This window comes from Phacochoerus africanus, chromosome 15 (genome assembly GCF_016906955.1).
Source record: "Phacochoerus africanus isolate WHEZ1 chromosome 15, ROS_Pafr_v1, whole genome shotgun sequence".
Taxonomy (NCBI): Eukaryota; Metazoa; Chordata; class Mammalia; order Artiodactyla; family Suidae; genus Phacochoerus; species Phacochoerus africanus.
In genome coordinates, this window is record NC_062558.1 from 13,668,089 (window position 1) to 13,685,549 (window position 17,461).

The 17,461-nt window shown below is 40.1% G+C and overlaps 1 protein-coding gene across 2 annotated transcripts in view; it reads left to right on the top strand.

The window, feature by feature from the left end:
• The window catches only part of MSRA (methionine sulfoxide reductase A), a 382,386-nt gene that overhangs the window by 263,551 nt on the left and 101,374 nt on the right, over window positions 1–17,461 (top strand). For both annotated transcript variants that reach the window (XM_047762787.1, XM_047762785.1), the window contains one exon: window positions 12,070–12,176. In XM_047762787.1, the coding sequence (XP_047618743.1) occupies window positions 12,070–12,176 (107 nt within the window). The remainder of the gene's footprint in view (window positions 1–12,069; window positions 12,177–17,461) is intronic.

The window sequence follows — 17,461 nt, forward strand, 5'->3', positions numbered from 1 at the left end:
AAAAAACAAACAAAAAAAACTACCATATGTGATCCAGCAAGTCCACTCTTGGATATGTATCTGAAAAAAATGAGAACACTAACTCAAAAAGATACACATGCACCTCAATGCTCACAGCAGCACTGTTTACAATAGCCAAGATATGGAAGCAACCCAAGTGTCCATCAGCAGATGAATGAACAAAGATTGGTGTGTGTGTGTGTGTGTGTGTGTATGAAATGGACTATTACTCAGCTATAATATTACCATTATTAAATGCTGTTACTAAGTCATTTGCAACAATGTGGATAGACCTAAAGGGTATTATGCTTCATGAAATAAGTCTGACAGAGAAAGACAAATACTCTGTTAACAGAAACAGATTCACAGATATAAAGAACAAACTAATTTGTTTGTGGAGAGGAGAGAGAGGAGGGGCAAGATAGGGGTAGAGGATTAAGAGGTACAAACTACCATGTATAAAATAAATAAGCAATAAGGACATGTTGTACAGCACAGGGAGATGTAGTCATTATTTTGTAATACCTTTAAATGAGGTATAATCTGTAAACATATGAATCATGCCATATACTTGAAATTTAATATATTATAAATTCAACTATACTTCAATAAAAATTAATTAAAAAAAGAAAATCTAAAATACTATGTGAAGTGTGAAAAAAACAAAGTCAATTCCATGTAGATTACAGACCTGAATGTGAAGCAAAACTACAAAACTTCAGGTAGAGAATATCATTATGATCTTGGGCTTGAGAAGCATTTCTTCGTACAAGATACAAAAAGCACTGATCATAAAGGAAACAATTTGATAAATTTAACTACCGTGGTTCATCAAAAAACATATAAAATGTAAGGATAGGAGTTCTCTTTCTGGCTCAGTGGTCAATGAACCCAACCAATATCCAAGAGGACGCAGGTTCCATCACTGGCCTTGCTCAGCGGCTTAAGGATTCCGTGTTGCCATGAGCTGTGGTGTAGGTCACAGATGTGGCTGGGATCTGGTGTTGCTGTGCCTGTGGTATAGGCTGGCAGCTGCAGGTCCAATTCACCCCCTAGCCTGGGACCTTCTATATGCCGTGGGTGCAGCCCTAAAAAAGACCAAAAAAAAAAGAGAGAGAGAAAGAAAATGTAAGGATAGAGATGTTATGTTTTAGAAAGTATTAGTATCCAAGATATATAAAAGTAGATTTTAAAAATATTTCCATTAGATTTTTTTAAAGGTGGACCACTGAATGGAAAATGGGCAAAGGACTTGAATAGTGGTGAGGGAGGAAATATGAAATGATAATCCATGTCATTATTAATCAAGATAATGCAAATCAAGTGAGATTCCATTACATACCAAGCATACTGACAGAAAGTAGAATGGTCTGACATTAACAGACTTTAATGAATTGGCAAATATTTAGAGCTCTGAACAACTCTCATGCATTGATGTGGGTTTATAAATTGAGACACCTACACTGAAAAATGGTTCGACATCTAGTTAACTTGAGGCCATGCAAACCCAACAAGCCATTTTATTTATAGGTATGTACTCAGGAGAAATTCATACATATATGTAATAGAATTCTGGTTCTACCAGAACTACCATATATGATCCAGCAAGTCCACTCTTGGATATGTATCTGAAAAAAATGAGAACACTAACTCAAAAAGATACACATGCACCTCAATGCTCACAGCAGCACTATTTACAATAGCCAAGATATGGAAGCAACCCAAGTGTCCATCAGCAGATGAATGAACAATGTACCTAGAATGTACCTAGAAGCCCCAAGCTATAATGCTCATCAGCAGTAGAATGGATAAACCAGTTGTGGTGTATTCATACACAAGGATATTACAAAGCAATGAAAATGAAGAAAATATGACTGTCATGAACATAACAGTAAGTGAAAGGTTAAAACTGCAATATAACTTCATTTATATAAGTTTCAAAAACAAGTTGATTACTAACAAAAACAGTTGATTACTACTGGATAGAGGAAAGGTATTGTCATCAGTAGGTAGGGATGCATGGAAGGTCTCAGGGGTCAGTGGTTTTTTTTTCTTTCTTTTTTTTTTTATGTTTTGGTCGCACCCCTGGTATGTGGAAGGATCAAACCCGCTCACCACAGCAGTGACCCAAGCCACTGCAGTGACAATGCCAAATCCTTAACCTGCTGTGCCACATGGGAACTCCCAATGCTCTGTTTCTTGACATAAGCAAAAGTTATGAGTATTCACTTTATAATAAATAAGTATAATTATACATTGCAGCATAGACACGGTATGATATTAATGTGAATACTTTAATAAACTGTGCATTTATGTTTTATGTACCTTTATATATTTACATACCTTTCTGTAATCAGATCTAGAAATTACAAAGATTACTATATTGATTGCTACTCCTGCCAATATCAACAATGCTCGCGATGAAAGACTAGTTTTGTGAATGTGTGTGTACATGTGTACTTTGGTACCGATCTAAATGTAATCATCTTATAAATCTCATTTACGTGCCTAATATTCTGTAGAGGAGTACTTTGGCTGACTCATTGCTATAAAACTTTTAAGATTTGGATAAGAAATAATGATATTGAAATTTTAATATTTTGAAATTTTTCATATGCTTTCATAATTTGAACATTTCAAGACTCATTATTTGGCCCAATTTAGGAGATGATAGTATGAATGGATATGGAGTCCTAGTCATTCTAAGAAAGTTGTCATAATTTAAAATATTTCTTTTAGCCAACCGTAAATAGAATTTGTCTTTTTTATAAGAAAAATCCATACTAAGATAACTTTTTTTTGCCTTTTAAGAAGAAATCACCACGTCTTTTCAAAATAATTTATTTATGACTATAGAAGTAGTATTTTTTCAGTACTGAAAATCAAACCCTTCCTTTTAGGTACAGAGTGAATATGTGGCACCTTTGCTATATAGCAATTTTCTTCTGCCTCTTTTTAGATGCATTACATTAAAACATAGAATGTTGTGGAAACAGTAGGGAACAAAGAGTATTTCTTCCTATTAGAAGGGAACCATTTAATACCTTTCATAGTTTACTACAGTCTGCTTTACTTGTTTACTTAAATGATATATTATTTACAGACTGAGTTGGTAGTAGTTAAGAGCACAGGCTATGTAGTTCCAGATCTAGCACTGACCTTGGTTGGATGCTCGACTTTTCTCTGAGTGTCAGTCTTGTCTTCGGAGAAGTGGGTTTGATAATAACACTCCATGTACCTGGACAATTGGATGAATAACATAAGCAAAATAAAATGCAGCAGAAATTGAACTGAAAATCAACAATACTCCAATAAAAATAAAATTTTAAAAAAGACAGTGGCATACAGCAAGGGCACTAGGATTTTTTGGCTAATAATCATCAGGATTAAATCAAACACTAATGACTTATACTTAAGGTATGTTTTGTTTAATCAGCACATACGTGTGTAATTTTAACTAACTAGGAGAACTGTATTACGTGTAATGATCAGATATCAGACATTAAAATGATCAATTAGATTTTCTTAACTGACAGGACTTAGGGTCTTCTTAAAAGAGGTTTATGTGGGCCACTGGAATTGTTTTAAATCCGAATTGGCCAGTTTCATGGTGGACCATTCATCATAGTTTCTTCACCCCACTTTTTTCCTTTGGGAGGTATTTTCACACTCCATATGAAGAAAAGAGGTAGCTAAAGAAGTAGATAATATATTTATTCATCTTTCTTTCCTCCTTCCTTCCTTTCCTTCCCTTTTCCTTCTTCCCTTCCTTCCTTCTTTTCATGCGACAAAGGCTGTCCATCCATTTACTCAGTGTTTTAAATTTGAAATGAGACATTATTTAAAGTAGACAAAATTAATTTTTCAGTCAGGTAAAGTGAGATTATCCCATATTAATACCATTTGTCTTGGAGTTCCCTTTGTGGCTCAGGAGTTGAGAACCCAGCATAGTGTCCACAAGGATATGGGTTAAGGGTTCGGCATTGCCACAGGCTACGGTGTAGGCTTGCAGCTGTGTCTCTGATTCAACCCTTAGCCTGGGAACTTCCATAAGCTGCAGGTATGGACATAAAAAGAAAAAAAAAAAAGCTTGTCTCAGACACCCGACATAAAGGTCAGGTGTGTCAGGAAGAGTCACATGGGTGATAATAAGAAGTGCCATCTCTCATCTGAGGAATGAAGGCTCATCTGCCTGTTGGAGGACTTTAAGGCCTTATGATGCTTTTTCCCATGGAAGCCCTACTCTCCAACAGGATGCAGGAAGCAATCTTTTTTTTTTTTTTTTTTTTTGCTTTCTGCTTTTTAGGGCCACTAGGGGTTGAATCAGAGCTGCAGCTGATGGTCTACATCATAGCTCACAGCAGCGCCAGATTCTTAACCCACTGAGTGAGGCCGGGGATTGAACCCAAGTCTTCATGGATACTAGTCGGGTTCGTTTCTGCTGTGCCACAACGGAAACTCCCAGGAAGCCATCCTTGAAACAGCACTTGAATAGGATGTTCCCCCAGTGCCATTAATCTGTGGTGGTCTTCCTGTGCCATCTCTGTGGAGGCAGGGGCTGTTTAAGAAGAATGGAGTAGAGGGACTGACTCTGTTTATGTATTTGGATTGTTTGAAGTTCTGAGTCCTTCATTGGTTGTTTCATTGATAAAAATTTTGAAGAAGCAAGCCGAAGTGTTCAAAAATCTAGTACATAGAGTTATAGCAGCTAAGCCTCTCCTTATGCGAATCTCACAAAGAGAATGAAATAATGCAGTGTAGATGTACCATCCTGAGTGTGACAGTGCAGTATGTAGGCCAGTGGTCTTTCTCTGAGTGTGGTTTCCCTCCGAATGGGTAAGCCAGATACTGACCACAAGAAGTTTGATCTCTGAATATTTAGCAATTTAATAAACTTGTCTAATAGTACTTTAATAAACATATCTAATATGAGTTTATCCAGAAAACTAAATGACTAAAGTGATGGAATGTAAGAAACAACATCGCCCTAGAGATGTGAGGTCAGATGGCTTGAATGGGAGCAAAACCACATGAATAGCTTGAAGTCAAGTTAGTTTCCCTAGACACAGAACCTGAGACAGACATTTAGTACATGTGACTTATTGAGGAAAAAGAAAAGGACCTGTAAGGCTTAGTTAAGGGTTAAGTTAGGGAAGGAGAAGACACTGAGCAGGGATGCGGCCTCAGTAGCCTGACCTTGGCCTGCTCCATGGTGGAGTGGGGAGAGGGAATTCTGAAGGTGTGGTCATGTGACTCATTTCAGTGAGTGGCAGGTATATGATGGAATGTGTGGTGTGGACCTGAAGCTCTCTCAGGACAGAAAAAGTAGGAGGATGTGTCCTTCTATTTTTCCTTTTACTAGTCTACAACTTGGATATGATGGTTGTAGCACCAGAAGGTATCTTACGTCCCTGGGAATGAGAGCCATCTGCTAAGGATAGTTGAGTAGAAAGAAGAAATCCCTGGTGAGCATGGCACCTCCCTGCCACCACTTGACCACCTCCCTCCATACCTTTCAGGAAAAGTGAAAAATAAATATAATTCTATCTTGTTTAAACCACTTTTTTTTTTTTCGTCTTTCGAGGGCCACACCCGAGCCATATGGAGGTTGCAAGTTCCCAGGCGAGCCTACGCCATAGCTACAGTAATGCCAGATCCAAGCCTCATCTGCGACCTTCAGCACAGCTACCACAGCTCACAGCAATGCTGGATCCTTAACCCACTGGGTGAAGCCAGGGATGGAACCTGCGCCCTCATGGATACTAGTCAGATTCCTTTCTGCTGAGCCATGATGGGAACTCCCATATCTTGTTTAAACCACTCTTGTGTTTGTTAAACTGATTGCAGTGGCTAAGTGGTATGGAGAGATGGGGCTGTACCAAGTTTTAAGAGATATGAGACTTTCTGAGAGATATGATAAGATGGTTTAGTTACCAGGAAACATAGTTGAGAACTTTCTTTCTTTCAGACTGTACATGTGTTTATTTCAAATTGTGCTTATTCACTGAAAATTGGTAATGTTGTCTTCCTTGTGGACTTTAAATGTGTAACTTAAAGTGCTATTTAACCTATAAAGAAAAAAAAAGTATTGTTTTCTCTAATGAAAATCTCTATTTTAAATTTGGGGATAGAAAAGTAAAACCATACTGGTAACCTCTGAAATTCACAGATGCAAATGAAAACATGAATACCAAAGACCTCTGATGCTCTTTTATAATTACTGGTTTCCACACATCCTAGAGGTTTTATTTTTTTCTATGTTGCTTCATTTAGCTGTTTGAATATGTAGGCTTTATAAGTGATTATATCAGAAGATGTAGTTCATTAATATACAGTGGTGGGTCTCAGTTTTGCCCCCTAGAGGGCATTTGCCAGTGTACAGAGATATTTTTGGTTGTCACAACTGGGTGGACTCTGCTGGCATCAGTGGATAAAATTTAGGGATACTGCTATGCATCCTGCAATGCATAGGAGTGCCCCTCACAACAAAAAAATTATCCAGGCTAAGGTGTCAGTAGTGCCAAGGTTAAAAAAAAAAAACCATAGAGAATCCTTGGTAGTCATCCTTTTATTTTAACAGTTCAGTTGCCCAACAGTGTCTTCAAAATCACTTCTATTTCATTTCAAGTATATTAATTAGTTTCTTAGCTTTTTCTTACCTCTTCAAAATAGCTCAGATACTCTTGCCTACCTCAAATGACCTTGTTAACACTTTCCCTTGCTGATGATTCCTCTCCTGTTAAGCAAGAGAATGACTGAGGTTTATACTTAACCTAAATCCCATGGAACTCCACATTTCAATGTAGTTTCCTGGGGTGCCTAGATTAACAAATCAGGAATGGAACATATTTATATTCCAAATGCAATGGATAGTTTGAAGGAAATTTTACTTTACTTGCCTTCACTTTAGTTTTCAAGGGTATATTTAGTGAATATTGATATGGAGAGTAACTGATTAATGTATTGGCTTTCAAAAGTTTAAAGGAATAAGAAACAAGTTGAAACTGTAAGTCTAATGTGAGAAATATGAAACTGAGTATGTTTATAGGAGGCCTCCGTCACCTTTCTGCATTACATTCACTTTGCTCTGAGAATGGAAAATCTGAGAAATGATGTCCTTGGGCTTTATTCATGGGAAGAGGAGAGAAGTATTAGACTTGCAGCACTGGCAGCAGTGATAGAATTATGTAGTGAAATGACCCACTATTACAAGGAACTACTAGTTTATTTATTAAACCTCCACAACCAGAAACAACCAGGAAGCATTTGTTAAGCAGCCCTGAATTAGGGCTCTGCAGAAGATCTAGGTGCTCATCCTGGATTTATCATCACACATCATGAGGTGTTGACTCTTGATCAGAGTAGAGACTGTGGAAAGGGAAAGAAGAACATTACTGAAGGATTTTACAGAAAACAAAGGTAAAGCTGGATGACCGCCTGCCTTAAGGTATAAAGGAGACTCAAATGAAACATGGATTATTACAAAATTGAAAGCTTAGGTTGCTAGGAGAATGATCCAGTCAATGGATAGAGATGAGAAAGATAGAGGGCAATGAAAGATAATGAGGTCAGGGTGAGAACTGAGGGATGATGGAGTCTAGATATGTAAGTGCCTAACAGGAATGTGGCTCAACATGACTGATGCCTGGAAGAGAACCTGAATCACAAATTCAGACTTTGTGAGTTCTCAGCATAGAAAAGAAAATGTTTCCTTCCATTGGAGGACCCATGGAAAAGAAGATGACAATCAAAGGCTGAATCCAGGAACATCTGTAGTAAGATGGGTGAGGGGGGAAATGGAAAAGCAAATAGACATAAAATGGTCAAGAAATAAGGAAAGTCTGCAGTGGGTGCAATGCTACAAGGCCAAGGGGAAAGCATTTAAGGAAGGAAGACACTGTTAACACTGTAAAATGCTTGGCAAAAGTGGCACAAAGTCTGAGAGGAGACACTGCAAAGTGGAGAAAGGATGTTTTTCAAACATGGAACTGGAACAATTGTATATCCACGTGCAAACAACAAACCACCACTTCAACAATAAAACCAAAGCAACCTTGATCCATACCTCACACCATATACAAAACATAAAGTGAACCATAGCTTTCAACTTAAAACTGAAAACTATAAAACTTCTACAGGTAAATACAGGAGAAAAATCTTTGTGACTTGGGTTAGGTAAAGATTTCTTAGATACAGCACCAAAACTGTGACCCGTCAAAGAAAACATTGATATACTTGTACTTCATAAAAATTGACACTCTTTGGAAGTCACTGTTAAGGGAATGAAAGACAAGCCACCCCTCACAACAAACCTATAGATTAGACCTTTATAATCCTTGTTCTACAGAAGAGGTTCGAAGCTCAGAAAGATGAGGTAATTTTCATAAAACATGTCAGTGGCAGAATCAGGCTTAAAAACAAGGTCTTGCAGCTCTAAGTTGTAGGCTTCTTATAAGAGACTTAGTGAACAGGTTTTCCTCTCATATGAATGACTCTTGCTTTTGTTATATAAACAAATGGAGGCTGAAAGAAAGGGTGAAAACTTTAGTGATGCTAAACATCTGTGAATGCAACATATTGAAAATAACAAGAACAGAAGATCCATATATACAATAGGTTTTTCAGTCTGTTGAGCATCAAATCATCTTTCCCAGTGAACCACATGTTTTCAAATTTGAAGCTTCTATCTATTAAAGAAGCCCTTTCATTAATGAACCAAAAGGTACATGCATTGTAATTCATTGAATACACCCCCACATATGTGGACATATATGTATGGTTTTGGTTAACAATATTACACCTTCTCCTCAGGATGAACTATGATGGAAAAAAAGCAATCAAAATGATAATATCCTTGAGTAGACTGGAGATTTAACACTTTGTCCAGTATCACCTAGGAGTTAAAGAAATCCACACACAAAGGCTTTGGTGTTTTCTCTTCCTTCCTCATACTGTATTTCTTTAGCACATTCTCATCCTCCTTCCTGGCCATCAGAGTTTTAGCCAGAGTGACCACGGAGAGTGTATATTGTTTCTGACACAAGGAGCTTTTAGTTTAATTAGAACATCCAAGAAGGGTTGTGATTAGATCAGGGCTGTACATTCAAATATGAATGAATTCTGCCCACAGATGTAGCTGTAACTGTGTAAATAACTCCCATCTTTCCAAGAGATGGTTAGTTTGGGTTCATGCAAAGAGAAAGATGCAGTGAGTCTGGGGCAGAGCTGCAGATAAAGCTCATAAAGTTACTCCTCTTTAAAGTTGTCCCCATAAAGATTTTTATTTTTTCCATTATAGCTGGTTTACAGTGTTCTGTCAATAAAAATCATTATAAAGTAAAAAAAAAAAATAGAGCCTTTATGCTAAGGGAGGGAAATTTTTTTAAATAAAATAAAAAATAAAACTGTCCCCAGTGTGTTGGGGACAGCCCAGATCTTCACAGAAAGACAAAGGCAACAGTGGCAAGAGCCATGTCAGTATTATAGTGTGACAGTGAACAGATGATCAAGTTAGAATGTGAAACCAAGGGATCATGGCTTCAAGGAAGGGACTATAAATCCCTATCCTGGATTGCAATTATAAACTCTTAATTGTATAAGTGTTCTACAGATTATTTTTATAGAAAGTCATTACCTTAGTACTTGCCCAAATGACAGCCATGTGGTTCTTTTCTGCCCAGCCACCCAATTTTATGAAATCTTCCAGATGTTTCTATTCCTTAGGTTGTCATGTCACCACAAGAGCAGCTCTAAAAATGGATGTAAACTTAAGGGGTTTCATTATGCACTGCTTCTATCAGATGATTTGTGAAAATATGATCAGTGCAAGAGCCCACTGTTAAACCATATCCTTGGAGTGATTCTTAATTATTCCCACTCTGTTTTCTAAAAAGCAAGTTTCTATCCATAAGCAACAATGTTCCATGATCTTGTGATAATTCAGAGACCTCCATCTAAACACACAGATATTCATTATCTTAAGCATATAAGATGTATGAAATCTTAGCAAAACTTGTTGAAAATATAAATAGGTCATACCTGCAGGTTCTCTTTTACTCACATACTAATTTCTCTTTTAAGAGAAAGAATACTTAAATAGATTTAAGCAGCTGTGCATGGAGACCCTGCTTTTCTGCATCTTGTGCTGAAAGGAAAGGGGTCCAATTTTACCGAAAATCAGCCATCTGGTAATATATTTTTCTTCATGGAGAGTGTTTCAAAAGGAACAGTAACGCTACCTTTGTGTCCTTATGAAAGTGAATGTTAGGATGAAAGAATGGAAAGTAGTCACACCAGAAAAGCCCTGCTTGTAAGGGAAGAAGGGAAATTGAAGAAAAACATTCTGGAATGTGTATTTATCCAACCTCTCATACTCCACTAGAATGTGAACTCTGTGAAGGCAAAGTTTTCTTTCATTCTTTGCTGTATCTGCCGCATCTGGAAAAGTATTCATCAAATATTAAGAGCTTAATAAATAATACCTATAATAATACTTGCATATCATATACTGTAAACAATACAGTATAGTAATACACACTGTATACTGTAGTACTACTACTGTAATACTTAAATTAATATATAACTTACAAAGCACTGAAGTGGATATCATTATACAGTGCTTATTAAAGGCATAGGCTGGTTTATTTTTATTATATATTATTAAGTTAATATTTTGATGTCATTATTGGTATCGGCTCTTTAAGCCACTGATTAGGTGCTGGTCCCCATGTGACACTGTCCATCCAGGAGAGGATAGGACTCTGAAGGTGGGAGAGTGTGATTTCTAGGAAGTAGGCTAAGCTGGGGGCTTGAAAGTAAGGAACTGTTTATTTTGGAAAGTTGCATCTTTTATTGAAAGAGTTTGGGGGCACTTGTTAAAACAGAAACTAATCTACGAATGATGCAGCAAATGTGTGAAGTTCATTTTACAGCAGCATAGTGGTCTCTAGGGGGCCTATGGAGGCCTGTGGCTGTTTAACTTGGGGACTTGTATCATTCAGTTAGAAATTGACCACCATCGGAGTTCCCATTACGGCGCAGCGGGAACGAATCCGACTAGGAACCATGAGGTGGCAGGTTCGATCCCTGTCCTTGCTCAGTGAGTTAAGGATCCGGCATTGTGGTGAGCTGTGGTGTAGGTGGCAGATGCGGCTAGGATCCTGCATTGCTGTGGCTGTGGTGTAGGCCAGCAGCTACAGCTCCGATTAGACCCCTGGGCTGGGAACAAGTGTGGCTCTGAAAAGACAAAAAGACAAAAAAAAAAAAGAAAGAAAGAAAAAGAAGTTGACCACCATCTACACTTCAGCCACTGTGACGGGGTGGAGCATGTGCTGGACTGATTGAAGTGCCAGGTTTTCCTTTGATTGGGTGCATGGTCGTAGACAAACTCTTTAAATGATTGGGGCATCAATCATTTTGTCATTTATTAGGCATCTCCTATGGGCAAAGCACTCTGCCAGGCACTTCTCCATATAAGATTTCATTTCCTTATCTGCCAAGTGAGGGACGGTAATACCTGCCACACAGGGTGTCTCATTAGGATCCAAGGAAACGGTGTGTATCACAGTGCCTTGCAAGTGATAAATGGTTATGACTTACATATCTGCATAGAAAAATGCATATTTGTAGAGCGTCTACTCTGATGTAAGATCTGTGATAAATTTATTTAAGTTTGGGAGTTCCCATTGTGGCTCTGCAGGTTAAGGACCCTACATTGTCTCTGTGAGGATGCAGGGTTCAATCCCAGACCTTGCTCAGTGGGTTTAGGATCAAGCGTTGCTGTGGCTGTGGCATAGACCCCAGCTACAGCTCTAGTTCAACCCCCTAGCCCCCACAACTTCAATATGCCACTTACATATGCCACAAGTGTGGCTGTCCAAAAAAAAAATTAAGTTCAGAGAATATTTGTTATAATTAAAATGGGCAAAGCAGAACAGATACCATGTATGCTTGTTTGCGAGTGGTGTTGAGATGAAATTAAAACAAGCGCTTGGCAGCAAGTAGCACATGTGACACTGGCCTCATTGCCCAGGCCACCCCAGTAATCCTCTCTGCTTTCTACCTTCCCAGGCTTGCGCCAAGGCCAGGACCACGGTTCCCAGTACCGCTCTGCCATCTACCCAACCTCTGCGGAGCACATGGAGGCAGCCCTGAGGTCCAAAGAGGACTACCAGAAGGTAGGGTCCCCTCTCCCTCCCGGGCCCCATCTGTGGAGGAAGAGGCTGGTTCTCGGCACCTGGCACTGCATCCTGTTTGTGCAGGTTTTGGAAATTTCTGTCAGCCCTTCTGCTCCATAGACGTGCTAAAATAAGATTTTAAGAGTAGGCCCTTAATTATTTCTCTTTAAAATCAACTTGTCCGGATGAATATATAGCTTAACGTATAATTTCTCTCTCTCTCTCCCAGTCTCTCTCTTTTTTCTTTCTTCTCTCCGTGTCAAGCTGCTCAGGCTACCATACAAAATACTGCAGACTGGGGGGCTTAAACCACAGAAATCTATTGTCTCACAGTTCTTCTGATGCCTCTGAATTTAAAATTGCAGTGTTGGCAGGATTGCTTCCTTCTGAGACTGTGAGGGAAGGCCTTGCCCCAGGCCTCTCCGTGGCTTGCAGACAGCTGTCCTTCCCTGTGTCTTCTCATTACCTGCCCTCTCCCAGCACCTGTTTCTCTGTCCAAATTAACCCCTTTTATGACAACTCCAGTCATATTGGGTTAGGGCCTTAACCTAATGACCACATTGAACTCAGTTACCTCTGTAAAAACCCTAACTCGAAATAAGGTCACATTCTGAGGGCCTGGCAGTTGGGATTCCAACATATCTTTTTGGGGATACATGATTCAACAGAGAGTGCTCTGTCTGTTGCTGGTAACAATAGATTGAATTATGATAAAAAATAGTTCTCAGAAATATAGACATTACATCATGAAATAATTATTTTCACCATTAACTTGTATCCTATTTTTAAAATCTTCTTTAATAGAGATTTAGTTCTTTTAAAAATAACTTGCATTGCCTTAAATTTTGCAACTTTGTGATAGTTTCAATGGTAATTTTCTTTATATTGCCTGATTTGGTTCCACATTTAACAATAGGGCCAGGAGCTACTGTAATGCTGATCTGTTTTAGAATTATATAAAAAGTCTGCTATGCAGTAGTTCCGAGGAACGTCTTGATTCTCCACCTATCCCCATGGTTGCAGAAGTGGCAGAGAGGAGGAAGCAGGGACAAGAGCCTATCTACTGAGGAAAAGTGTCAGGACATGCAACTCAGGGTCAGTTCAACCCTGAAAAGCAGAGAGAGCTAACGGAGTCACTGATGGGACCCCAGTTACTCCTCAGCATGTCCCCCTCCCTCCGAGGCTGTGATGTCTGCTTGGGTGATAGCAGTAAGAAGCCTCCAGATGGCCCTCAATGGCTCTGCCCACATGGAATCCCTCTCTTTGAGTGTGGGCTGGGTTTACTGACTCCAGTGAATGACAGAAGTGATGGGATGTTATTTATGAGATGAGTTTACCACAAGATTGTGGCTTCCACCCTGGGGGCCCTTTCTCATTTGCCCTGGGGAAAGCCAGCTGCCATGTTGTGAGGCAGCCCCGTGTAAAAGCTCACATGGCAGGGGATGAAGGCTTCCAAGAACCACATGAGCAAGCCTGGAAGCCCCTAAACCCCATTCATGCTTTCAGATGAGACTGCAGCCCCAGTGTGACAGTTTGATTGCAGCCTTAGAATGGGCCTCAAACCAGAGGCACCCAGCTGAGCTGCTTTGCAGAAACTTCAAGAATATAAATGTTTTGAAGTCATATGAGTCTAGTTATATTTCCATTCTAAAAAGCTTTTAAGTATAAATTATCCTTTCTCATATCTCTTTTTATGATGACTTTAATGATAGTGGTGGACTTACCTGCTGGCAGTTAAGCATGCAGCCTCCAGCCTTGAATTGCTTCACTTGGTATGTCAGCTGCATAACTTTGTATCAAATGCCTGAAACTAAGAAAACCACATATCATATTCACTCCAGGCAGACACATAAGGATGAGAGACCTCTGTCACAAGACTCCAAGCCAGAAGCAATGGGAGCTTTGTCTATGATGGTGGAAGTATGAATGGAATGAAGGGATGTTTAGAAAGTTGAACTAATAGAAACTCAGACTTAGATTGGAAGTAAAGAATAGATGAGCAGAGGAGTCCAGGGTGACTTTCAGGTTTCTGGCTAGTGGTGCTTTATATGAAGATCTGGAGGACCAGAGGCATATTTATGGAGACAGTAAGTTAAATTTGGATATGTGGAGTTTAAGGTACCCCAGATATGTGCATCCACTTGACTGTTAGGAGGAGACGGGGGCTGTCCCCACCTTTCAGGGAGGGTTGTTGAGGGTTGTTGTGACTACTAACTGGGTTAATACTTGTAAAGCATAGGGCCTGGCACATAGTAAGTGCTCAACAAATAGTAGCCCTTTTACTCTGGGGATTGTCAACTTATATTTGGTAAATGAAGCCTTAGTTGCTGATTTGATCACTTAGGAAAAATGATGAGTGATAAAAGGAGACCTAGGACCCAAGGAACATCAGCATTTGAGAGATGGGTAAGGAAGTGCTCATACCATACAGGACACTGTGGCAGGATTGATAGAAAATCACCCCCAAGCAAAAACTTAAAAGTTAGTTCTATTTGGTTTAATCCCACGATATTTAATTGTAAAGGCTGTGTTAGTAATTAATACTAAAAGTTACCTATGATTAGTGCTATACATTGATTTCCTATTGTAAGGATTCACAGCCTCTTAAGAATGAACAGTAATACTAAGAGACTCTGGAAAGATATTAATTTCCCTCCAGAATATCTCAAAATGGGTTGATATTCAGGTGTTCATATGAAGATTTTAAGTTCAAAAGTTGGTGTCTTCCATGTGATGATGAAGAGGCTAACTTACACCTGATTTGCTGGTTTCCACACCAACAAAGCTTCCTATCCTTCAATTTGAGTGGACCCACATTGATCTTAGACACTGATACACATATGAATTAAAATTTAGATATTAAATATTCTTTTTTTTTTTTGCCATTTCTTGGGCTGCTCCTGCGGCATATGAGGGTTCCCAGACTAGGGGTCCAATCGGAGCTGTAGCCACCGGCCTACGCCAGAGCCACAGCAACTCGGGATCCGAGCCACGTCTGCAACCTACACCACAGCTCACGGCAATGCCGGATCATTAACCCACTGAGCAAGGGTAGGGATTGAACCTGCAACCTCATGGTTCCTAGTCGGATTCATTAACCACTGTGCCACGATGGGAACTCCAGATATTAAATATTCTTTTAATAGTCTCTTCATTATTTTTCTAGATTTAAGGAATGTTAATCTTATATTCTAGACAGTTGTTCTAACCAAGTGCTTCTTGGGTATTCTATACCTAAGCATATGGGAATTAAATATATTCCTACATATACATGTATACATATTTTTTGCTTGACTTTTAAAAATAGGGTCTATTTTTAAAATAAAGATTGGAGTCTTCTGTGCCCCCAGCGTGCATTGCTGTTAACATAACCACATATAACTGCTTTATCAACAATTCAGAGTACAATCACTGTCACATCTCTTTATACATAAAGAAAACTGGCCCTGGATTCTGCTGATAGGTAAGTAGAAAGTGCAATATTTCTCTTCTGGCAAACTGAGTAAAACCCAGAGAGTCTTGATTCTAGCCCATGGCCTCCATACAACTCTGCCCAAAGGCAGTGGTCTCTCCTGCAGTGTCCGGTAGCAGCCGCGAGCCACATACGGCTGTTGAGCATTTGAAGCGTGGCTCATGTGACTTAGGAACCAAATATTTTGTTTTATTGTGTATCTAAATAGGCACATGAGGCCCATGCTGCCTATTTAGATAGGCAGCACAGCAGTATAAGGGGGGTGGGGTGTTGCAGGGGGCAGGGGAGTCAGTCTGGCCCCCAGTGGGGAGACTCAGGGCTCCATGAGCCCCACATGGGCTTCTGCTCCCATGTGGGCTCACTGCGAGAGCTCAGGGCTGCCGTGGGCGCCTGTCCTCACAGCCATTAGCAGTTCTGCCTGAGGAGCTGGTCTCCTCTCCTCTCTGGACATGCACAGCATGAGGGTCAGGTACTCTTCCTCTAGCCACTACCGAAAAGAGCTGAGTACTGACAGCCACAGCCCTTGGCTGAGCTCAGTCAAGTGCAGGGAACTCACTCCATCCCTGACATAGCCACCGCCCAGGAGCCCCTACCTGAAGCCTTGGGTCAGGATTTATCCTTCTGTCCCACCTTGAGCAGCAGGAATGACTATCTCTGTCCCCTTTTCCTGATCTTCACCATGAGAGGTCAAGCTGTTTCCCTTTTCAGGATGAAACAAAGCATCTCGTTTTGTCTCCTCTGCTAGGGAGTGGCAGGGCTACCTACACCTGCACCCAGGTGGCCACTGTGATCTTTGTCTAAGTCTGGGTCCCAGGGAAAGCAGAGCCCATGACAAAGACTTAACCGTGAGGACTTACTGGGGTGAATGGAGCCCTGGAGCAGGAGGGGAGGACCTGGGTGGAAGAGAAAAGGGGGGAGAACCGATGTTAGGTGGCCCCTGCTCTTGACGATGGAGTGTTTGGTCCTTATGAAATGACTCGTCCTTCTGGGGGAAGAAGGGATGCATCCATCTGTTGGATGTCACTCCCAAGGGTTCACCCTGCACTTCTGGGTTGCACACGTGTCAGCTTAGGACATTGTGTCCCCAGGGTAGGAGGCAAGAGGCACAGGGCATGGGTGTGAGGTGAGAAGCTGCGCAAAGCTAGTCAGAGGCTCTGCAGAGCAGGCAGTGCCTCAGGGTCAGGGGGAGAAAGGTGAGGCCAAGGGGATCCGAGCTGGTGCACGAGAGGTGGCTGATGCAGAGGGTCCCCTGCCCATCCCCACCCAGGCAGCTGACTACACTGAAAGATGATTTACTACGATTTAGTGACGTTATGGCTCCTCTGTTAGAGCAGGAAATAAAAAACAGTAGTCCAATTTTAGCAGGCGTCCTGCTACAATCATATAGTTACATAATATACAGTTAGATGTGTGTATATATAATAGTGACACTGGTAATAATGGAACAGCAACACTATCAAGTATGTACTACATGCTAATTAGTGTTTTAAGTACTTCATATAAATGAAGCCATTTCTGTATCTCTGAATGTATTTATCTATATACAAAATAGATATAATGGATAGTATAGATATAGGTGTGTATGTATCTCTCCCTCTTTTTTTTTTTTTTTTTTGGCTGGGTCCACAGCACACAGAAGTTCCCAAGCCAGGGACTGAATCCAGACCACAGCTGTGACCTGAGCCACAGCAGTGACAACACTGCATCCCTTAACTGTTAGGCCACCAAGGAACTCCTCTCTCTCTGTATCTTTATGAAAAATTTTATGAATTCATGTATCTCTTGTTTCTAGTTTTGAAGCTTGTTTGAATTT